General features: G+C 41.8%; 1 protein-coding gene across 4 annotated transcripts in view; it reads right to left on the bottom strand.

Moving 5' to 3' along the window:
* LOC149150832 (protein RRC1-like) overlaps positions 1 to 24,284 on the bottom strand; it is a 235,550-nt gene that overhangs the window by 97,170 nt on the left and 114,096 nt on the right. For all 4 annotated transcript variants that reach the window (XM_089445554.1, XM_089445553.1, XM_089445552.1 and 1 more), the window contains exons 4-5: positions 23,834 to 23,953; positions 23,546 to 23,711 (exon numbers count right to left, since the gene is read on the bottom strand). In XM_089445554.1, coding sequence (XP_089301680.1) covers positions 23,546 to 23,711; positions 23,834 to 23,953 — 286 coding nt within the window. The remainder of the gene's footprint in view (positions 1 to 23,545; positions 23,712 to 23,833; positions 23,954 to 24,284) is intronic.

A 24,284-nucleotide genomic window follows, 5' to 3' on the forward strand; every position in this document is an offset into this window, starting at 1 on the left:
CTCCCCTAGTGGTGTGCTATGTACAAGGTGAAAGGTTCAACCTTCCCCTATGATACCCCAAGGCGACTCATGGACAGGATGATTAGTTCTCCTGTTGAGGCATCCTACCCATGCAGTCTAGGACTCATGGGAAGTACCTCTCATCTGATCAATGAGTAGGGAAATGGGGTTAGGGACCATACTAGCACTATCGATGGATGCATCATTGTATCTACCACACTCACTATGCTAGGATGACCTCCATTGATCTGGGATCAATGATATTGATATGGGATCAGTGAGAGTGGTATGACACACTCTCTGGGACTGACTTCGAGTCAATGGAGGATGGTATGATACATCCTCGATCATTTCTTCTTCTTCATAGTTCCGCGGAGCAGAGCAGTGCAGCGCAGAGCATTTGTGGCAGAGATAGTACCGACGGTCAGACGAATTAGCAGATGGAGTTCTTCCTAATTGAGAGGTAGTGTTAAAATTGGCAACTAGGGCCAAAATTCATGTGGGTCATCTTATTTATGGCAGCTTATATTTTTCCTTGACTCCTCTAGTTGAGAGGTGTAGGATTGATCTAACAATCATCCGATTCCGACAAGCATTTATGGAGATATAAATTTATTTATATTTACTTGACAAATTGTCAAAGTCGGCCAGCGGCTAAATGTGTGGCACGCATGCCTAGCATATCATATAAATACGAGTGAGGTAGAGTCATTATTCACTCATCTCATCTCTCATACATTCTTCTCTCCTTAGCTGATTGGGTTTACACACAAGCAAGAGAAGCTCACAAGTGGGGAGGAGGACACATTAGGGCAAGGAAGGAGGACACAGGAGGACGCAAAAGGTGCGGCAAGACGTTTTGGAAAGCGTTGACCAAGTGTTGACTTTTTAGGAGTGTGATTTTGGTGTGGCACCCTCTCCTAGGCAGGCCTCAAGTTTTTGGCATGCAAACCGAGGCAATCTGACCTTTGGTTTGACCAACGTTGACTACCCTAGTTTGGGGCAGCAGGTTGACTTCAGTTGACTGCAATTTCACTGTGTTTTTGGGGCTGTTTATGGGCTGCTTCTTCTTGTTGTTGGAGGACTAGATGACCCGGAAATTGACCAAACATATTGAAGGTCAATTTCATCTTGTTTGACCAGATTTAACTTTGTTGGTTAGGGTTTGCTACTACTGTCATAAAATTACAGATTTATAAATTTGTACTATTTCTCTCTGCTGAACTATTGAAGATTAAAGAAGACTTGATCAAACCATTTCCCTGCATTGGGGTTTGTCCCTGGCTAGCCACCACATCTGGTGTCCCTTGTCTTGGCTTGTTTTTCGTCGATCTATTAATGCTCTATCTGCATTTTACTTTATGTTTATGTGATTGCTAAACAGTGGCTAATAAGAAGAAATTGAAGTAAACTGCACTAAGCATAGAACATACCATAAATTAACCTGGTATAAGAGCTAAGGTGAATACAAAGCCCAAGAAAGAGCAAGAGCACGAACAATCACCGAAGGTTGTTGAAGCAATCCTGAAGACTTCATGGGGTCCTCATCACACTTCCCCTCCGAAGACAAGCTCCGTGAGAAGTCTGACTATCATGGATGGAAGATGTTTCTCAATCTGACATTGGAAGAGCATGAAGTATTGGACCATGTAAGAGGCAAAATCATTGAGCCTCCATCAGATGCATATGTTGTCGCAAGGAACAAGTGGACCAGGGGAGAAGTCAAAGCAAAAAAGATCATCCGAGTCTCTATCGACAATTGCCTAGTGGCCTATGTTTTCGAACTGACCACCTCCAAGGAAATCTACGATAGACTGGTAAGCCTATTTAAAGTTAATGATGCAAATCAAGTTTTATTCCTTAGAAATAAGCTAAAGGAAATTAAAAAGGGCAAAGATGAGAGTATGCAAGCCTACTTCTTAAGGATCACCTAGATCAAGAATGATCTCCTATCGATTGGAGAAGTTGTTCCTGACAGGGAACTGACCATCACAACTCTCGAAGGGCTCCCATCTGAATGGTATATATTCAGAGCCACTCTTCTCAACAATAATGTAATCCCGGGATTTGAGGAAATGACAGCGAGATGCACTCAAGAAGAAACAAGCATGGAAGAGTAGGAAATGCCTGCACTTAGAGGCAATCCCGCTGCATTCTCCTCTCATGCTAAAAGCAAAAATAATTCTGGGGCAAAATCTAAGGGAAAGGTCGGACCAAAAGGTGGAAGGAGAGGTAGATGTTACATTTGCAACAAAATTGGCCACTATGCGAGGGAGTGCCCTAATAGAAAGGACACATCTCATGACGATGATCAGAATCACTCTTGAGGCAATTCCAACAACAATCAAAGAAAAGGCAGGGTCAATGGCAAAGGAAAGAGGAATGTCGAAAATCAAGGAAATGGTCAACCCTCCAAGAAGGCAAGAAACTCCAGGTATGAATCTAACGTTGTTAACAATAAGCAAGATGAATATTATCTACCAGCGGCGCTCTCTACTACTACTTCCCCGCACTCGCTGGGAAATTGGCTTATTGATAGTGGTGTCTCAAGGTACTTCATTGATTACAAAGAAGCTCTCTCTAATCTAATAGAGAAGGAGACCAACCTAGAAATTTTTATTGGGGACAACTCCAAATATCTCGTGAAAGGCATAGGGAATGTCTTTCTTCAATTGAATCAAGTAATACAATTCACACGCAAGAAGTCCTATATGTACCTGATCTCAAAAAGAACCTGGTGTCCCTTTCGGCAATGGAACACAAAGGCTACAAGGTGGCCCTCATCGACGGCAAGCTACGTGTATGGAAAAAGAATTTCAAATATGCTTTCACTCTTGGGTTTCAGGTTGACTCTATATCATGTCGAAGGCAGTCCGTTGAGTGTCATGACTTGTGGCACATCTCTTCAGTCCGAACTATGGCACCATAGGTTTGCCCACCTTCATTATAAAGCTCCACCCGATGTGAGACAAATGGTGACCAGAATGCCCGAGTTCAAATTAGAGAAAGAAGGTGTATGCCCTAGATGTGCCGAAGGAAAGCTCAAAAGGCGACCATTCCCCTCGAGCCATAGCAAGACCTCCAAGATATTGCAGTTAGTTCACTCCAACATATCTGGTATGATGCATGTGAATTCACTGGGTGGATATTTATATTACCTCACTTTTACGGATGATTATTCTCGCAAGACATGGATATATTTCTTGAAAAATAAGGATGAAGTGCTCTCCTGGTTTCGTCACTTCAAAGCCTTGATCGAGAATCAAACCGAAAAGAAGATCAAAATCTTAAGGACTAATAATGGGACTGAGTATGAATCCAATGAGTTCCATGACTTTTGCAAAGAGGCTTGCATTAAGAGGGAGACTACAACACCATATATTCCTGAGCAAAATAGTGTGGTGGAAAGGAAGAATCGTACAATTGTGGAAGTTGTTCGTGCTATGCTCCATGATCAAAGGCTTCCAAAGTTTCTATGGGCCAAAGCTGCGAATACCGCCATATATGTTCAAACCGATGCCCTCATCAAGCATTGGGTTCCAAGACTCTGGAAGAGATGTTCACTGGTGAGAAACCTGACGTATCTCATTTTAGAATTTTTGGAAGTCCTGTTTATTTTCATCTACCGAAAGAGAAAAGGAATAAATTGGGTGCATCTAGAAAGAAAGGAATCTTCGTGGGCTATAGCGAAAATACTAAGGGCTATATAATCTATGTGGCTACTCAAAGGGAAGTCGAGATTAGCCATGATGTCACCTTTGACGAAGATATGGCTCTTAGAAAAGTTGACAATCTTCCTATACTAAGGAAATCCGGAGAAGCTGACACCAGGAAACCAGAGGAAAAGGAAGATGAGACGATGCCCGATGTAGAAGAACTTATGGATCCTATTGATCCCCCTCTGCAAGAGCCTTCCTCTTCTAGGAAGAGGCCTTCATGGCTTAGGGGGACACTTGATGATGCCAAAGGACACATTGCACCCAGAGGGAATTTCCGAGAAAGCAAGAAGTTGGCCAGGTATCAAGGACACTTGACCCTCATGAGCATGATCATTCAAAATGAGCCTTCATCATTCGCCGAAGATGTCAAGCATAAAGTATGGAAGGATGCTATGACTGAGGAATATGAGTCCATCATGAAGAACGATGACTAGGATGTGGTCCCCAGACCCCAGGACAAAACAGTTGTCACTTCGAAATGTCTTTACAAGATAAAGCATGGAGCTGATGTTAGTGCTGAAAAGTATAAGGCTCTTTTTGTCGCTCGTTGCTTCTCTCAGAAGGAAGGTATATACTATGACGAGATATTTGAACCTGTTTCCAAATACACCACCATCCGCTCGATCATAGCCCTTGCTGCTTCACAAGGATGGAACCTACATCACATGGATGTCAAGACCGCATTCTTGCATGGTTCAATCAAAGAGGAAGTCTATGTGGGACAACTCAAAGGATTTGAGATTCGTGATCGGGAATCTCACGTGTGCAGTTTGAAGAAAGCCCTCTATGGTCTGAAGCAAGCACCCCGAGCTTGGTATGAGAGGAGCGATAGCTACTTGATGAAGCTGGGATTCACTAGGAGTGAAGTCGACCCTAACCTTTACTTTAAGGTTGAAGATGACAAACCTCTCATACTGGTGTTGTACGTTGATGACCTCTTTCTAACAGGTGCAGACCCTCTCATTCACAAATGTAAGAGGGAGTTGGCTTCCGAGTTTGAGATGAAGGACCTGGGACTGATGCACTATTTCCTAGGACTAGAAGTTTCACAAAAGCCACGGGGAGACTTTCCTATCTCAAGGAAAATATGTTGTGAAGATATTGGAGAGATTCGGTATGGTGGACTGCAAGCCCGTGACTACCTCGATGGAGCTTGACTTCAAGAAGTCAAGCGGTAGTGTTGCCAGGCCTATTTTGCGAAATGATACCGAGTATCATCAACTCATCGGAGCATTGATGTTCTTGGTGAACTCTCGTCCAGATATATGTTTTTCAGTCTACACGTTGATTCAACATATGGTTGAGCCTCACCACACACATTGGATTGGTGCCAAGAATATGTTGAGATACCTTCGTGGCACAATCACTCATAGGTTGAGATACACTGTCGGAGATGTGAGACTACAATGATATATTGACGTTGATTGGGCAGGCAGTGTGATGGAACGAAAGAGCACTTCCGGGTGTTGTTTCTCTTTGGGATCTGCCTCGATATCCTGGATGAGCAGGAAGCAGAGGTCGGTGGCTTTGAGCACTGCTGAGGCAGAGTACATTTCTGTGAGTATGGCCTCTTGTGACGCAGTCTGGTTGCGGAAGCTCTTCAGTGAGCTATTTGGATTTACATTGGATACTACCGTTATCCTGTGTGACAACTAGAGCGGGATTCGTTTATCAAAGAACCCTGTATTTCATTATCGCTCCAAGCATATTGAGATCAGGTACCACTATATCCGGGATATGGTGCAGCAGGGAGCAATAAGGCTCCAACATATCGGTACAGATGAGAAGGTCGCCGACATTTTGACGAAGCCACTGGGAAAGATCAAATTCTTGACTTTCCAAGAACAACTTGGTGTCGTTCAAAGATCCTCTTATGCGGGTCGTGTATGATGCATACATTGAGCTCTTGGAGCTCCGGGGGGCTTGGGGTACTTCTTGGAGCGACATGCGACCACAAGGCGACTCACCCTCCCCTAATGATGCGCTATGTATAAGGTGAAAGGTTCAACCTTGCCCTATGATACCCCGTGTTGACTTATGGATAGGATGATTAGTTCTCCTGTTGAGGCATCCTACCCTTGCAGTCTAGGACTCATGGGAAGTACTTCTCATCTGATCAATGAGTAGGGTAATCGGGTTAGGGACCATAGTAGTACTATCGATGGACGCATCGTTATATCCACCGTACTCCTGACGCTAGGATGACCTCCATTAATTTGGGATCAATGATACTGATCTGGGATCAATGAGAGTGGTATGACACACTCTCTAGAACTGACTTCGAATCAGTGGAGGATGGTATGATACACCCTCGATCATTTCTTCTTTTGCATAGTTCGGCAAAGCAGAGCAAAACAGTGCAACGCAATGCATTTGATGGCAAAGATAGTACCGACAGTCAGACGAATTAACAGATGGAGTTCTCCCTAGTTGAGAGGTAGTGTTAAAATTGGAAACTAGGGCCAAACTCCACGTGGGTCATCTTATTTATGGCAGCTGATATTTTTCCTTGATTCCTCTCATCGAGAGGTCTAGGATTGATCTAACGATCATCTGATTCTGACAAGTATTTCTAGAGATATGAATTTATTTATATTTACTTGACAAATTGTCAAGGTCAGCCAGCAGCTAAATGTGTGGCACATATGCCCAGCATATCATATAAACCAGCAGCTAAATGTGTGGCACATATGCCCAGCATATCATATAAATACAAGTGAGGTTGAGTCATTATTCACTCATCTCATCTCTCATACATTCTTCTCTCCTTAGCTGATTGGGTTTACACACAAAGAATAGAAGCTCACACATGGGAAGAAGGAGGACACAGTAGGGCAAGGAAGGAGGACACAGAATCTCCAGCGAGACATTTTTGACAGCGTTGACTTTTCAAGAGTGCGGTTTGGTTGTGGCAGGACACAATTTTTGGCACGCAAACCGGGGCAATCTGACCTCTGGTTTGACTAGAGTTGACTGCCCTAGTTTGGGGCAGCAAGTTGACTGTAGTTTTACTGTGTTTTGGGGCTGTTTATGGGCTGCTTCTTCTTGTCGTTGCAGGACTAGATGACCGGGAAATTGACCAAACATATTGAAGGTCAATTTCATCTTGTTTGACCAAATTTGACTTTGTTGGTTGGGGTTTGCTACTGCAGTCATAAAATTATAGATTTATGAATTTGTACTATTTCTCTCTGCTGAAGTATTGAACGTTAAAGAAGAATTGATGAAAGGGTTTCCCCACATTGGGGTTTGTCACTGGCTAGCAGTCACATCTGGTGTCTCTTGTCTTGGCTTGTTTTCTGTCGATCTATTAATCTTCTATTTGCATTTTAATTTATGTTTATGTGATTGCTAAACAGTGGCTAATAAGAAGAAATTGAAGTAAATTGCACTAAGCATAGAACATACCATAAATTAACATGGTATCAAAGCTGAGGTGAAGACCGTTGAAGCAATCCTAAAGACTTCATGGGGCCCTCATCACACTTCTCCACCGAAGACAAGATCCGTGTGAAGTCCGACTATCATGGATGGAAGATGTCTCTCGATCTGACATTGGAAGAGTAGGAAGCGTTGGACCATGTAAGAGGCAGAATCATTGAGCTCCATCAAATGCATCTTTTGCCGCAAGGAACAAGTGGACCAGGGGAGAATTCAAAGCAAAAAAGATCATCCGGGACTCTATCGATAAGCGCCTGGTGGCCTATGATTCCGTATTGACCACCTCTAAGGAAATCTACGATAGACTGGTAAGCCTATTTAAAGTTAATGACGCAAATCAAGTTTTGTTCCTTAGAAATAAGCTCAAGGAAATTAAAAAGGGCAAAGATGAGAGAATGCCAGCCTACTTCTTAAGGATCACCTAGACCAAGAATGATCTCCTATCGATTGGGGAAGTCGTTCCTGACGGCGTACTAACCATCACAACTCTTGAAGGGCTCCCATTTGAATGGTATATATTCAGAACCACTCTTCTCAACACTAATGTAATCCCAGGATTTGAGGAATTGATGGCGAGATGCATTCAAGAAGAAACAAGGATGGAAGAGCAGGAAATGCGTACACTTAGAGGCAAACTGCTGCATTCTCCTCTCATGCTAAAAGGAGAAATAATTTTAGAGCAAAATCTAAGTGAAAGGCCAGACCGAAAGGTGGAAGGAAAGATAGATGTTACATTTGCAACAAAATTGGCCACTATGCGAGGAAGTGCCCTGAAAGAAATGACACATCTCATGACGATGATCAGAATCACTCCCGAGGCAATTCCAACAACAATCAAAGAAAGGGCGGGTTCAATGGCAAAGGAAAGAGGAATCTCAGAAATCAAGGAAATGGACAACCTTCCAAGGAGGCAAGAAACTCCAGGTAACAATAAACAAGATGAATATTATCTACCAACGGCCCTCTCTACAACTGCTCCCCCGCACTTGCTGGGAAATTGGCTTATTGATAGTGGTGCCTAAAGGCACTTCACTAGTTACAAAGAAACTCTCTCTAATCTGATAGAGAAGGAGACCAACCTGGAAATTTGTCTTGGGGACAACTCCAAATATCCCGTGAAAGGCGTAGGGAATGTCTCTCTTCAATTGAATCAGGGTAATACAATTCACTTGCAAGAAATCCTATATGTACCTGATCTCAAGAAATCCTATATGGAAAAAGAATTTCAAATATGATTTCACTCATGGGTTTCAGGTTGACTCTTTATATCATGTCAGAGGAATTTCGTTGGGTGTCATGACTTGTGACACATCTCTTCAGTCCGAACTATGACACCGAAGGTTTGCCCACCTTCATTATGAAGCTCTACCCAATGTGAGACAAATGGTGACCAGGTTGCCCGAGTTCAAATTAGAGCAAGAAGGTGTATGTCCTGGATGTTCCGAAGAAATGTTCAAAGGGGGACCATTCCCCTCAAGCCATAGCAAGACCTCCGCGATATCGCAGTTGGTTCACTCTGACATATCTGGTATGATGACTTTGAATTCTTTGGGAGGATATTTATATTACCTCACTTTTACAGATGATTATTCTAGCAAGACTTGGATATACTTCTTGAAAAGGAAGGATCAAGTGTTCTACTGGTTTTGTCACTTCAAAGCCTTGATCGAGAATCAAACCGAAAAGAAGATTAAGATCTTAAAGACTAATAATGGGATTGAGTATGAATCCAATGAGTTCCATGAATTTTCCAAAGAGGCTGGCATTAAGAGGGAGACTACAACACCATATACTCTTGAGCAGAATGGTGTGGCGGAAAGGAAGAATCTTACGATTGTTGAAGTTGTCCGTGCTATGCTCCATGATCAAAGGCTTCCGAAGTTTCTATGGGCCAAAGTTGCAAATACCACCGTATATGTTCAAAATCGATGCCCTCATGAAGCATTGGCTTCCAAGACTCCCAAAGAGATGTTCACCAATAAGAAACCTGACGTACAAGTTTTCATTTCAGCCCCTTTTGGCATTGAGCAGTAGTACCGACAGCAGAGCTAGCAGTTCTGAGCTGTGTGAGATTTGGCACCGCAGGATGGGACATATGTATCATGGAGCCTTGAGGACATTGCGGGAGATCACTACAGGTGTGCCAGATTTCAGTACTGATCACTTTGATACTTGCAGAGGTTGTGCGATGGGCAAGTTTGCCAAATCCCCTTTTCCCAGCAGTGATAGCAGAGCGACGGGGATACTTGATTTGATTCATTCCGATGTGAGCGGTCGGATGTCTCATGTTTCCTTGAGTGGATATGAGTACTATGTTTTATTCATTGATGATCACTCCAGGAGGACCTGGATTTATTTTTTGAAGACCAAGAGTGAGGTCTTCAAGCGGTTTCAGGAGTTCAGAGCTCTTGTTGAGACTCAGACAGGTCGAAAGATCAAGTCCTTGAGGTCGGACAATGGAGGAGAGTACACCCTTGGAGAGTTTGTTGACTATTGTGCGGAGGCAGGCATTAGGAGGGAGTTCACTGTTCCTTACAACCCCCAGCAGAACGGGGTTGCAGAGAGGAAGAACAGATCCATCATAGGGGCTGCCAAAGCCATGTTACATGATCAGGGGTTGCCATTGTTCTTGTGGGCAGAGGCCTGCAACATAGTTGTTTACTTGCAGAACAGGAGTCTGCATTGTGCCTTGGGGCACATGACTCCGGAGGAGGCTTTCTCTGGGAAGAAGCCTGATATTGGTCATCTTCATATCTTTGGATGCATTACATACTCCTATATACCCAAGGAGAAGAGGACCAAACTAGAGCCCACCGCAGAGAAGGGTATCTTTGTGGGCTACAGTGAGACCTCAAAGGCCTTTCGGATTTATATTCCTGCAAAGAGGAGAGTTGTTGTCAGACGGGATGTGAAGTTCGAGGAGGACAGGGCCTTTAGGAGGTCACGGGAGTTAGAGTATCTGGATCAGCCAGACCCTCAGCAGCAGTTGAGTCAGTCGCAGGGATCCAGTAGGCAGGGATCAGGAGGATCCGGAGGTACATCTATGAGGATGTCAGGTCTGTTAGTGAGCAGTGGCTCGCCGAGCCAGAGGGATGGTGCTCCGAGCAGCATGCAGAGCAGTTCACTAGGGAGTCCACTGATGGACAGTTCACACGGTACCTCAGCTTCTACAGGTTCAGGTGCAGGCAGGAGGACAGCAAACAGACTGTCAGGAGTTCAGGCTACTGATGATGATGAGGAGGAGTTTCATTCTCCGGTGGAAGAAGTGCGCTCAGGGAAGAGGAAGCCCAAGTGGCTTCAGGACACCTTGAGAGATGCCACATCTGTTGCTGAGCCGAAGAGGCCGGTCAGAGAGAGTAAACCACCTGAGAGGTTTTGTAGTTATATGGCGATGGTTACCAGCATCCTTGACTCTGAGCCTTCTAGCTATGAGGAGGCAGCTAGCCAGCAGGTCTGGAGAGAGGCCATGCAGGAGGACTATTCTTCTATCATGAAGAATGATGTTTGGGAGGTGGTGCCGAGGCCTGAGGGCAAATCCGTGGTTACTTTCAGATGGCTTTACAAGGTAAAGCATGCTGCAAATGGCAGCATTGAGAAATTCAAAGCGAGGTTTGTGGCTAGAGGGTTCTCCCAGGTAGAGGGAGTTGATTATGAGGAGACCTTCGCTCCCGTGGCTCGATATACTTCGATCCGCTCCATTATATCGATAGCAGCAGAGATGGGTTGGAAGATCCACCAGATGGATGTGAAGACCGCATTTCTCAATGGCTTCATACAAGAGGAGGTGTACATTGAGCAGCCACAGGGCTTTGAGGTGCATGGGAAGGAGTCCCATGTGTGCAGATTGAAGAAGACCCTTTATGGCCTGAAGCAAGCTCCTAGAGCTTGGTACTCCAGGATAGATGCATACTTGCAGGGGATGGGTTTCACAAAGAGTGAGGCAGATCCGAACCTTTACTTTATTGTGATTGGTGAGGAGCCTCTCATTCTGGTGCTGTATGTGGATGACTTGATCATTACAGGTGCAGAGAGGCTCATAGAGCACTGCAAGAGAGATCTTGCGGCGGAGTTTGAGATGAAGGACATCGGTTTGATGCATTACTTTTTGGGTTTGGAGCAATGTTGCACGAAGCGGGAGCGTTTTTTGGAAGCGGGGACGCCGAAGCGTCATTTTCCAAAAATCTAGGAAGCGAAGCGTCCGCGAAAGCGTCTGCTATATATATATATATATATATATATATATATATATATATATATATATATATATATTATTTTTTTGCATTTATACTCAAAACAAACATCCCAAATACCAAATTAATAGTAGAAGACATGAAAACATGCATATTTTTGCATAAATCAAGATAGATATAACATCCATTGTACATTAATGATCTAGAATCTAGATTCTTCTCCTCTTGTCTAGCCTTTGCCTCTACCTCGATTGTCTAGGGATATTAGTCAACATTGCCCAATTTTGATCAAACTACCTAATTCAAGACTTAAAATATGGTAGAAAAAGCTTAACATGTTTGATCGATGATTTTGACTTGATTGAAAGGTAATTTTTTGCTAAGGGCATTCCGCGTGACAAAGGAGTTCAACAATTAACACCACCAACACCAGGGTACATATAGGGCTTGGTGCTCTTGATTAAATGCTAATCGCATACCTTCATACTTGATATAATCTAATGAAATGCCACAATCCCATTGATCCTGAATACCTGAAAACTGTTAAGTCTGCTGAATTTTGAATAGGATATGAAATTCTATTTTCTCCATATGAAGTCCAATGAGGCTAGAACCACTCTCAAACATTCTGAGTCATTTCATGGTAATGTTAAAAATTTAAGTAAAAGGATGAAAATGAAAAATAAAGGAGAATGTCACTTTTACTTTAAGAATTTAACATTACCATGAGGGAGCATCTGCTATATTTATATTTTTTTTTGCTTTCATTTGTCACCCTAACCCAAGGTGGACCCACCCCCAACAAGCAAACCCACCTAAAATTTTAAAAAAAATTGAAAAAAAAAACGATTTTCTAAATGCTTTTCCGGAATCTTTTCTGGAAGCGTCTGGGAAGCGTCGTACGAAGCGCGCTTCGGCGCTTCGGAAGCGCCAGTGCTTCCAAATTTCCAGGAAGCGTCTAAAAATTTCGGAAGCGCGCTTCCGGCCAAGCTTCCTAGGCGCTTCCGTACGGGACGCGCTTCGGGGCTTGGAACCGGGGGGGGTCGGGGGGCGCTTCGTGCAACACTAGTTTGGAGGTGTGGCAGGAGGAGGGGCATTTCTTCCTGGGGCAGGGGAAGTATATTGTGGACATCCTTAGCAGATTCCACATGGAGGATTGTAGACCCATGTCGACACCGATGATCACCAACTAGAAGAAGCTTCATGCTTCGGATTCCGAGTTGGTGGATCCCACATTGTACAGGCAGCTGATTGGTTCCTTGATGTATTTGGTCAACACTAGACCAAATATCTGTTTTGCAGTCAACACGATGAGTCAGTTTATGTGTGAGCCTAGGAAGGTTCACTGGGTGGCTGCAAAACACATTTTGCGGTACTTGCAGGGGACAGTAGATTATGGTCTGGACTACAGGCAGGGAGATGGAGTGAGATTGGCAGGGTACACTGATTCTGATTGGGCAGGTTGTGCTTCTGATAGGAAGAGCACTTCAGGGTGTTGTTTTGGGTTGGGTTCAGCAGTAGTGTCATGGTTCAGCCGGAAGCAGCAGTCAGTAGCACTGAGTTCAGCGAAAGCAGAGTATATAGCAGCCAGTCTAGCTAGTTGTGAGGCTATCTGGCTTCGCAAGATGTTGTTTGGCTTATTTGGTCAGCCGTTGAGACCTTCAGTGATTTACTGTGATAATCAGAGTTGCATTAAACTCACGGAGAATCCAATATTTCATGACAGGTCAAAGCATATAGGGATCAGATATCATTTCATCAGAGACTGTTCAGAAGGGAGCTGTGAAGCTTGAGTATATTTCCACTGATGAGCAGGTTGCAGATATCCTTACCAAAGCCTTACCACGGGGCAAGCATGTCTACTTCAGAGACAAGATGGGTGTGGTGAGGAACACCTTCCTCGGTAAGAGGGAGTGTTGAAATTTGGTACCGGAGGACAGGTGGTTTCCCTTAGGCTTTGATCTTTGGCCTAGGGAAAAGTGTCCAAAAGAATTTAATTTTTCTCCTAAAGTGACTTCATAATTTTATAAAGTTAAATCTAATTTAAAAGTGACTTTAAGTGATAAAGTTACTAAGTCTAATTTTAAAGTAAATGAAAAATTAGAAAGGAAAAGTGACTTTGGAAATAAATGACTAAGTGGGTCTTTATTAAAGTGGGGTGAATTAAAAAATAGAAAGTGAGATTTAAATGAGCATTTAATCTCAACCATTGATCTAAATCTATTTCAGCCATTGGATTTAGAGATCACCCAAAAGTCACTTGGATCACCCAAAAGTCACTTGGAGTTATATTAAAGGAGGAAAAGGAGGAAAAGGTCATTCATTCTTTCATGAGCAGATTGGGAGAAGGAGAGCAAGAGAGATTTCTGAGCAGGGAGAAGGAGACAACAACTTGGCACACATTCCAAGGCAGCAGTTGAGCAGATTTGTACAGCTGATTCAGCACATAGTGAAAGGCAGATTTTTGCACAAAAATCGAGGAGCAGTTTGCTGATTTTTTTGCACACAAAACGAAGGCCGTACAGCATTTATTGTTGTCCTGTTTGCTGTAATTTCCAGATTGTTGTGAGGCACGGGAAAGGAGATAAGTTGTAAATTTGCTTGCTGATTTTTTGCTGAATAATTCTCACTGTAAAAAGGCAATTTTCAGAAATAAAGAAGCGCTCTCAAACTGGTTTTCCCCAAGAGTTGTAGGGGGTTTTTCCAGGGTCAAGTTGACTAAAAATATCAGTGTTTTAATGGCTGTTTTTGATTGCTGATTTTTAATTCTGCAATTTCCAGCATTCTGAAAAATTTCCAGAATTTGTGTTTCCAGCAATATTTATTTTTTTCAGTCTGTTAAATGTATGGTTATGGGAATGGGCATTTAACTACATGGGAGAAATAAGGAGAAACTGAAAACCGGGGTGGGAAAACAGAAATTTTTACATGTTGTACGTTGACGACCTCTTTCTTACAGGTGTAGACCCTCTCATTCATAAATGTAAGAGGGAGTTGGCTTCCGAATTTGAGATCAAGGGCCTATGACTGATGCACTATTTCCTAGGAATAGAAGTCTGGCAGAAGCCAGGGCAAATTTTCCTATCTCAAGGAAAATATGTGGTGAAGATATTGGAGAGATTCGGTATGGTGGACTGCAAGCCCGTGACTACCTCGATGGAGCTTCACTTCAAGAAGTTAAGCGGTAATGTTGTCGGACCTATTTTGCAAAATGCTACCGAGTATCGTCAACTCATCGGAGCATTGATGTTCTTGCTGAACTCCCGTCCGGATACATGTTTTGCAGTCAACATGTTGAGTCAACGTATGGTTGAGCCTCACCAGACACATTGGATTGGTGCCAAGAATCTGTTGAGATACCTTTATGGCACAATCACTCATGGGTTGAGATACACTACCGAAGATGTGAGACCACATGGATATATCGATGTTGATTGGGCAGGTTGTGTGGTGGACCGAAAGAGCACTTCCCGGTGTTGTTTCTCTTTGGGATTTGCCTCAATGTCCTGGATGAGAAGGAAGTAGAAGTCGGTGGCTTTGAGCACCACTGAGGCAGAGTACATTGTTGCGAGTATGGCCTCTTGTGAGGCGGTCTGGTTGCGAAAGCTCTTCAGTGAGCTGTTTGGATTTACATTGGATATTACCGTGATCCTGTGTGACAACTAGAGCAAGATTCGTTTATCAGAGAATCCTGTATTTCATGATCGCTCCAAGCATATCGATATCAGGTACAAGTATATATGGGATATGGTGCAATGTGGAGCAATAAGGCTCCAACATATTGGTAATAGGTATAGATGTGCAGGTCGCCGACATTTTGAAGAAGCCCCTGGGAAAGATCAAATCCTTGACAATCTGAGAACGACTTGGTGTCATTCAGAGACCCTCTTATGAGGGTCGTGTATGATGCATACATTGAGCTCGCGGAGCTCCCGGGGGCTTGGGGTACTTCTTGGAGTGACATGCGACCACAGGGCGACTCACCCTCCCCTGGTACTTCTTGGAGTGACATGCGACCACAGGGCGACTCACCCTCCCCTAGTGGTGCGCTATGTACAGGGTGAAAGGTTCAACCTTCTCCAGTGATACGTCGTGGCGACTTATGGACAGGATGATTAGTTCTCCTATCGAGGCATCCTACCCATGCAGTCTGGAACTCATGGGAAGTACCTCTCATCTAATCAATGAGTAGGGAAATGGGGTTAGGGACCATAGTAGTACTATCGATGGACGCCTCGTTGTGTCAACCGTACTTCCTATGCTAGAATGACCTCCATTGATCTGGGATCAGTGAGAGTGGTATGACACACTCTTTGGGACTGACTTCGAGTCAGTGGAGGATGGTATGATACATCCTTAATCATTTCTTCTTCTTCGTAGTTCAGTAGGGCAGAGCAGAACAGTGAAGTGCAGTGCAGTGCATTTGATGGCAGAGATAGTATCGACGATCAGACAAATTAGCATATGAAGTTATCCCTAGTTGAGAGAGAGTGTTAAAATTGGCAACTAGGGCCAAACTCCATGTGCGTCATTTTATTTATGGCAGCTGATATTGTTCCTTGATTCCTCTCATCGAGAGGTGTAGGATTGATCTAATGATCATCTGATTCCGACAAGTATTTATGGAGATATGAATTTATTTATATTTACTTGACAAATTGTCAATGTCGGCCAGCAGCTAAATGTGTGGCACACATGCCCAGCATATCATATAAATACAAGTGAGGTTGAGTCATTACTCATCTCATCTCTCATACATTCCTCTCTCCTTAGCTGATTAGGTATACACACAAGGAAGAGAAGCTCACACATGGGAACAAAGAGGACACAGTAGGGCAAGGAAGGAGGACGCAGACGCTGTAGCAAGGCGTTTTGGACAGCAATGACCAAGCATTGACTTTCAGGAGTGCAGTTTTGGTGTGGCAGCCTCCCCTAGTCAGGCCGCAATTTTGGCATGCAAACCGAGGCAATCTGACCTTTCGTTTGACCAGTGTTGACTGCCCTAGTTTGGGGCATCAGGTTGACTTCAAGTAACTGCAATCTATGTGTTTTTGAGGTTGTTTATGGGTTGCTTCTTCTTGCTGTTGGACGAATAGATGACCAGGAAATCGACCAAACATATTGAAGGTCAATTTCATCTTGTTTGCCCAAATTTGACTTTGTTGGTTAGGGTTTGTTGTTGCTGTCATAAAATTACAGATTTATGAATTTGTATTATTTCTCTCTGCTGAACTATTGAAGATTAAGGAAGAATTGATCAAAGGGTTTCCCCGCATTGGGGTTTGTCCCTGGTTAGCTGCCACATCTGGTGTCTCTTGTCTTGGCTTGTTTTCTATCAATCTATTAATGTTTTATCTGCATTTTACTATGTTTATGTGATTGCTAAACAGGGGCTAATAAGAAGAAATTGAAGTAAATTGCACTAAGCATAGAATATACCATAAATTAACAATACTCTAGCAGATCAGACTTAGAGAGATATTTGGCCCTAAAAAAAAGTGTCCTCCTTAGATCTACAGCGTTTTCAGTAGGGCGATTGATCTTCACAAGACAATTTGCAATGTGGTACTATTCACACTCATATAAACCCTTCAACCTACCCTAGGCCTTCCATAGAACCCTTGTTCACATAAGTCGAGGCACTTGGCCTCGTTCAACAACTTGGACGAATCTTGTTTTTTGGCTTAGTGCAAGCCCTAACCCAACTAGGTCTAATCTCCAGCCCTCCAAGACTTTGATTCTCATGTTGATCTTTTACTGGCCTCATAGAACAAGAGCTAAAATCTTCTCCCAAGGATAATCTTGGCCTCCATGACCAAAACTCAGCACTCCTAGCACAAGAGAAATCACATCTCTCTTGCACACAATGATCCTCTCCTTGTTTCTCCTCTATTTATCATTTTCCCTTGGGTCATTTAGGAAACCATAACAACTTAGGTTTTAGCCTCTCAACCCTTTAGAATTAAAAATTATCTATTTTGGACCTAAACCCACATCATGGATCCAAAACCCCACTTTTGGGTAAATCGTCCAACAAACTTCTTTTTGGTGGGTTTTGCCTCACGAAAATACCTTCCCAGCTACCCAAAATTCCAACATAGAGAAGAGCTTTGATTTTTTCACGATCTTGTATTCATCACACACAAGAGTTGAAGATTGAAGATGCCACTTTGAGAGAGGGCACTCCTAGGTGAATTCGAAAGTCACCAAGAGAGTTATGTCAATATTGGGGGCGACTTTTCCTCAAGACCAAACCCACTCCCTTGAGTTCAACCGGCTGTATTGACTGAAGAGGGTATCAACTTCAAACTTCGACAAGGGGTGAGGTATTTAGAGGGTATAAGTATATCCAACAACAATTTTCTATTCAAAATATCCAATGTCACATGGTTCGGGTTCGAGTTCGGGTTCAAAAATGATTAGGTTTAGTTTGAATTCGAATTTTTTGATGAGGTTCAACATTAGGTTCATCTATATATATATAAAATGAATTATAGGATAAAATAGTAAGAAATCAACATCAGTAAACATCAAAAAAAAATATCATGAACATGGAAACTAAAAATATAAATTACAAGCTTGAGTTGTGACATGAGGTTATGAGTTTTCATCTATGGACTTGGTCAATGGCTATGAGGTTTGACGAGGTTCATCGAACCTCAAAAAAGTTGAAGGCTTCGCCAAAATTCAAACTTCAAGGTTAAAGTTCGACAAACCTTGTGACATAGAAAATATTCACAAACTTTTAATTTTTTGTAATTAGCTTAGGTTATTTAAAATTTAAATTGCTGAATTTCATTGTTTATCATTCTACCAAAGCAATATCTTATGGAAACTTCAGCAAATTGTTAAATCTAACCAATGATAGTCACAAGTTCCATTTCAAGGTTATTTTACATTTGTATCTAGTTTTTTGGCCTTGTATATCTAAAGATTACTTTGTTGTACCAAGCGGGATCTACAATTTCAGAGAGGCTTTCATCCATTCAAGCAAGTATTCCCTCATTAAACCTTTTCTCATTACTCTGTAGTGCCTAAAATCTATATTTTCTTGTATTTAAAGTAATTTTTGCACAATTTTTGGGCACTTTTAAACAGTGATGATAATATCGCGATATTTTCATGGAGCCAAAATATCGCTGAGGAAATATCACGATATTTTCGCTGATTCGTTGAGGATTTTTTTGCTCATTTTTGTTTTATGATTGATGGAGAAGGAAGGGGAGAGCATTGTGCTTGTTGTCAAGGAGGAATTGAGGGTTGAATAGCCATTATCGCCACCAACAACGAATTTTTTGTTGATCAAAGATTGAAGAACAGTGAGACAATTTTCATTTCTTCCATTAATAGATATGTTCTAAAAAACCCTATGTTAATGATTTTTTTGATAGATTTAGGGTTATTCTTGCTTGCCTCTTTGCCTACCAACATTTTGCTTCTTCTTCTTTTTTCCATTTGCTATGATTTTCATGCCCATGAGCCAATGCAAGGGTTTTCTCCATATTTGGATAACAAACTCCATTTCTTTTTCTAACTTTCAAATGCACCCTCTTATTGTCATTTTTCATTGAATTCACATTGCAAATAATGTAGCCAAAAAAAAATTGTAAAATGAGGTGGTATGGGTGAACACTGAACTTTAATCATTAATTCCAATTTTTTTTGGTGCCCTAGCTTTTAGTTAGCTCATTACAAAATTCAAATATGCCAAAAGCCTTGGACCCATTTTGGGTGTATGGGGAGCCTGATGGTGGGACAAATCGAGCATATCTATCATGAAAATTATGTGGGACCAGGATGACAGGAGGGGTTATGCGATTGAAATACCATCTAGCTAGACTCACTGGACATGATGTTGGGATTTGTACAGTTTCTAGTCCGAAGCTTATACAAAAAGCTCTTGAAGCAATTGATGAAAAAGACAGAAACAAAGAAGAGGCAAAAAGAAACAAGGTTGAACGTGCAGGTAGATCTTTCGGGAGATCTTCTTCTGATTTTGACGCTGAAGGTAGTGGGAGGGGCTCCACGGCATCACCTGCTAATGCTAGTGCGAAGTCATCGTTTTTTGTTCCACGAACAGGACATGGAGCACAACCTTCCATAAAATCATTTTTTTTTTAAAGGAGAAGCAAGAAGCAGATAGAGTCATGGGGAGGTGTCTTTTCTTGTTGAGCGACTTACCTCTCAGCATCACCAAAACCAATCCATTTTTGCAGCCAATGTGTGATGTTATTGTTGTTGTGGGCCCAGGGTACAAAAGTGCTACATATGAGGAGTTGCGGAAGCCAATTCTTCAAGCAGAAAAGCAGGACATCAACTCTAGATTGGCGGAGTTGAAAAAAACATGGGAAGTTTCTAGATGCACAGTGATGTCTGATGGTTGGACAGATAGGAAGGGTAGGACCTTTCTAAATTTCTTGTTACATTGTCCTAAAGGTACCATGTTTATTAAATCGGTGGATGCATCAACACATATCAAAGATGCAGCAACAATATGTGAGTTGTTAGATGGGTTCATTCAGAAGATTGGTGTGTAGAAGGTGGTGCAAGTCATAACGAGCAATGCAACTAATTATGTCTCTACCAGCAGGATGCTTATGGAGAGGCATCACACATTGTTTTGGACTCCGTGTGCAACACATTGTATCATTTGCAGATTGAGGATATGGGGAAACTCTCCTTCATCAAGGAGGTGGTTAATATGGCTGGGAGCATCCCCAAGTTTATTTATAACCATGCTTTTGTTCTTAGCCTCATGAGGAGGTACACTAGAAACAAGAACTTGTGGTGTCCTGCAATCACACATTTTGTCACAAACTTTATTACTCTTTAGTCTTTGCTTCGATGCTAGTTCGAGTTGAAGCAAATGTTTGTTACTGATGAGTGGCGTGTTCGTAGATACAGCAGGAGATAGGATGGGAGAGCCATTGCAAAAATGGTGTAATCTAACATGTTTCGGTAGGGAGTAGAAGAAGCATGCTCAGTTAGTGAACTTATAGTAAAGGTTTTGAGATTGGTAGATGAGGAGAAGCCTGCAATGGCTTATTTGTATGAGGCCATGGATAGGGCCAAGGAGGTCATTCGTTCTTATTATGCAGACAAGGTCCTGTTGGGCTTGATAGGCATATAATGTTATGGGATGTGATTGATAGTCGGTGGACAGGGATCCTTCATCAACCCATTCATTTAGCAACACTCTTCCTCAACCCCACATTTTCATACAAATGCGGCTTTGATTTTGATGGCGAGGTAATGGAAGGGCTCCATCCCTGTATTTAGAGGATGGTACCTGATCTTGAGCTTTGTAGCAAAATCAATCGCAAGATAGAATTTTATCGAGATTGTGATGGCTTATTTGGCTTTGATGATGTTATCAAGGAAAGGACCCTCTTCATGCCACACAAGTGACAAGTCATCACTCATTAAACATTAGAATTTTCAATTTAGAATTTTCTTATAATTCTAGACTTTTAAAATTCAATTATCTAACTTTTATTGGAAAGTTTAATTATGTTTTAAGCTTTTGACTTTTTTATTTATTTATTTTGTTGTAGATATTTGGTGGCGAAGTTATGGTGCAAGGGCACCAAATTTGCAGAAATTCGCCATAATAATCTTGAGTCAGACATGTAGCTCTTTAGGGTGTGAGCGCAATTTGAGTGTATTTGAGAAAATACACGCAAAAAAGCACAACAGGTATAACTTTGAGCTCCAGCCTTCAATTGCGCAATTATATTTATTGTAATTTTTTATTTTTAATTTATGACCCTCAAGTGTCAAGAGTCAAGACTCATTAATTTTTTTGACACTCTTACAGGTTGGAGTTCGCATGCCTCAATGATTTAGTGTATGTGCATTACAATATCCGACTTCGAGTGAAGCAAATAGAAGCACCAATGGATCCAGATGCCATTTTCTTAGACAATATTGATGTATTGTCTCAGTGGAGGGTGGAGTCTGAGGAGCCCATCTTGGAGGAGTCACCTTCATGGTTAGAGCCAGATGATCCATTAGAACAGGTGCAGCAAGAGGATCAGGAGGTAGAGGAGGAGGAGGAGGAGACTGTGGTTGCATCAGCGTCAACACCATCTCCTATAGATATAGGAGAGCACATTTCCATACTAGCACTCATTATTTGACATCAGGTGCAGGGACAGGGCCAGGGCCTTCTACTGCTCGGGGTAGGCCTGGTAAATAGCCCATCATGTTTTCCCGTAAAAGGGGGAGAGGGCACTGATTTCAGATAGATAGCTACTAATTTTATTTGTTTTGGTACATATAACTCATGATGATGAGATAAATTTATATATGTGATGTTGTTTTGTATTGGTTCTCCACATTTGAGTCCTTGATTGGACGATGATCAGGGATCAGGAGGATTTGGTATCACCTTTGATGTATCATTTCTATTTGACATCATATATATATCAGTGCTTTCTTCATATATATATGTGCCAATGTTTTTATTTCATGTTGTTATTGCTTTATATGTTTAAAAATCTGAAAAAAAATTAAAAAAATAATAATAATAAGAATATATTATGCATTTTTTATGCTTGCCGATATTTTCGGCGACATTGCCGATAAGACGTTTTCTGGACCCTCGCCGGTATTTTGCCGATACCGATATTATCAACACTGCTTTTAAAGGCTTAATTTAAATATGAAAATTTCTAGGTGAATTTTCCAAAAACGGTTTGACACAGAAATCAGAAAAGTGATTTCTAGCTTGCTGAAAATCCACTTTTTTAGTCAATTTAGGTTGAGACAAGGCCCCAAAGGTCTCAATTTTAACCCTCATACCATTTCCACCACTAGAATAACAATATAGAAGTGTTAAGGCACTTGTAGGGTGGTTGTTGTAGGCAAATTAGACTGTTATTCCTGAGTTCTCAGTTTTTGCAAATTTTACAATCGGCTACACAAGACAGCATGTTGTTTTGACCTGTAATTTTCCAACCAGCATCCCAGATCATAAAATAATCACATCTGGTTAGGATTTTCTTTTATACCAAAATCCATAGGCCACATGATATATCTTTGATATTTTAGTGTGACCAAATTTTCTGTTTAGTTTTCTGCTGCAACAGTTATATATTTTACAGCTAGACAATTCGAGAAGTGAACACATGCACTACAAGCAACTCCATATAAGGCACTATTCTTATTTGGGGTTGATTGGGGTTATATTTAGGACTCCTCCCTTGGTCATTTAGGAGGTTGTTGGGCCTAAATAGCGAGGGCTAGCGCTGAGGTAACAGTGGGCGCCTGCCATATGTGTGGCAATCAAGCAGGTTTCCAAGACCTTAGCAACACTGCTAATAGGCTCCGTAACAGGACCTGCCAAGTAAGCAATTCAGAGAGATAGAGACAAGTAGCACTTCCTACTCCAAGGTGAAGCATACAACCACATAAGTAAAGGATCAAGCTTAGAGGATATCATTTGAGCAACAGTAACCAAAGTGGGCAGCTTGAAGATATCATGGGCAAGATGATGCACTTATGAGACAATTTTCTGAGAGAAAAGTCCAAAATAGCTGAGCCACCTCAAAGGAGTCCCCTAGATAAGTAGCCTAGAAACCTCCATAGGACAAACCTTAACTGGCGATCCTCGTTCACTTTGTCTTCATATTTTTTATAAATTTTCCACATTTTAACTTTCCTATTTTAGCAAGGCATGGCCGTTTATAATTGTAAATTTCTGTCTGATACAGCATTTGGGCACAGACATTTTAATAAAAATCTGTTCTATTCTAGTTTACTCTCTCACAATAACTCTATTCAGTGCCATATTGTTGGAAGAGAGAACAAAAACACTTGTACAAGTACCATAGTATTAAAGCACTGTACCTACATCATTGGGATATTAAGACCTTGCTAATACCCAGAACTCAATGAAATTTTATTTCTTGCTGAATACACACCTTGCTAGGTAGTTCTGAGAAATATTATCGCCATCCTAGACTCTAGTTAATATATTAAAATTCAAAAAAGCATTTCTTCTTGAAATGCTATGCCACTTTATCCCAAACATTGGTCTGTAAAACAGTAGCATGCATGAAGGACATCACAAGTCTACCAGCCACATTTTTAGGCGAAAGCAAATTTTCAAAAAAAAAGGTGGACAAAGGCAGAGACACCCAAGCTATACAAAAAGAGTGACAAAAGTTCATCATAATAAAAAATGGCACTCACCTTGCATTTCATCATTTGCTGCTTGAGCTTCTTCCCTATTCATAAAAGCAACAAAACCACAATTGCGCTGCCTTCTACGCTCCTCCTCAGTTCTTGGCCACATTATCTTGACACTGGCAATCGGACCAAATCGTCCAAATGTTCGTAGAAGGAAATTTTCATCCACCTGCCATTATAAATAATATTCCACAAACAGCTCCTACAAGTCAAAAGCAGCCCCAGCATCATACCCAGAGTAACTTGCTGTTCAAAAATGATAAGCAGAGTATGACCAATAAAGAAATTTGCCTGAGGTGATAAATTTCCAACATAAAGATTAGTTGTCTGAGGATCCCCATCATCAGCTGATCCTGGCATTTTTCCAAACAGATCAAGTTCATCTGGAAGCTCATCAAATCGACTTGAGGGCTGCAAAAAAGAAATCAGAGTATATATAACTGTATATTCAGCCACAAAATTCATGCAATTAAAAATTCATACCTTATTATACATTCAACATTAAACAAGTTCTGATGCACTCCAGTTCTTATGATTATCACTATCTTATGATTGCAGTTTCAAATGGTATTGCTCTCAACAACTTTCAAACCAAAAGCCAAGAGTAGCCTATGTGCTGGGACTGTCAGTTCGCAAGGAAAGCATGGCAGTATGTCCAGGACCAGTATGCAGTCATTCAGGAGAGGGTCCAAAGGCCTCTTGGGTGATTGCACTTATTTGGTGCATACATCCTTTATTGGTA

Source organism: Pinus tabuliformis, chromosome 9 (assembly GCF_031772625.1).
Source record: "Pinus tabuliformis cultivar Carrire ecotype Pingquan chromosome 9, CPIR1, whole genome shotgun sequence".
NCBI lineage: Eukaryota > Viridiplantae > Streptophyta > Pinopsida > Pinales > Pinaceae > Pinus > Pinus tabuliformis.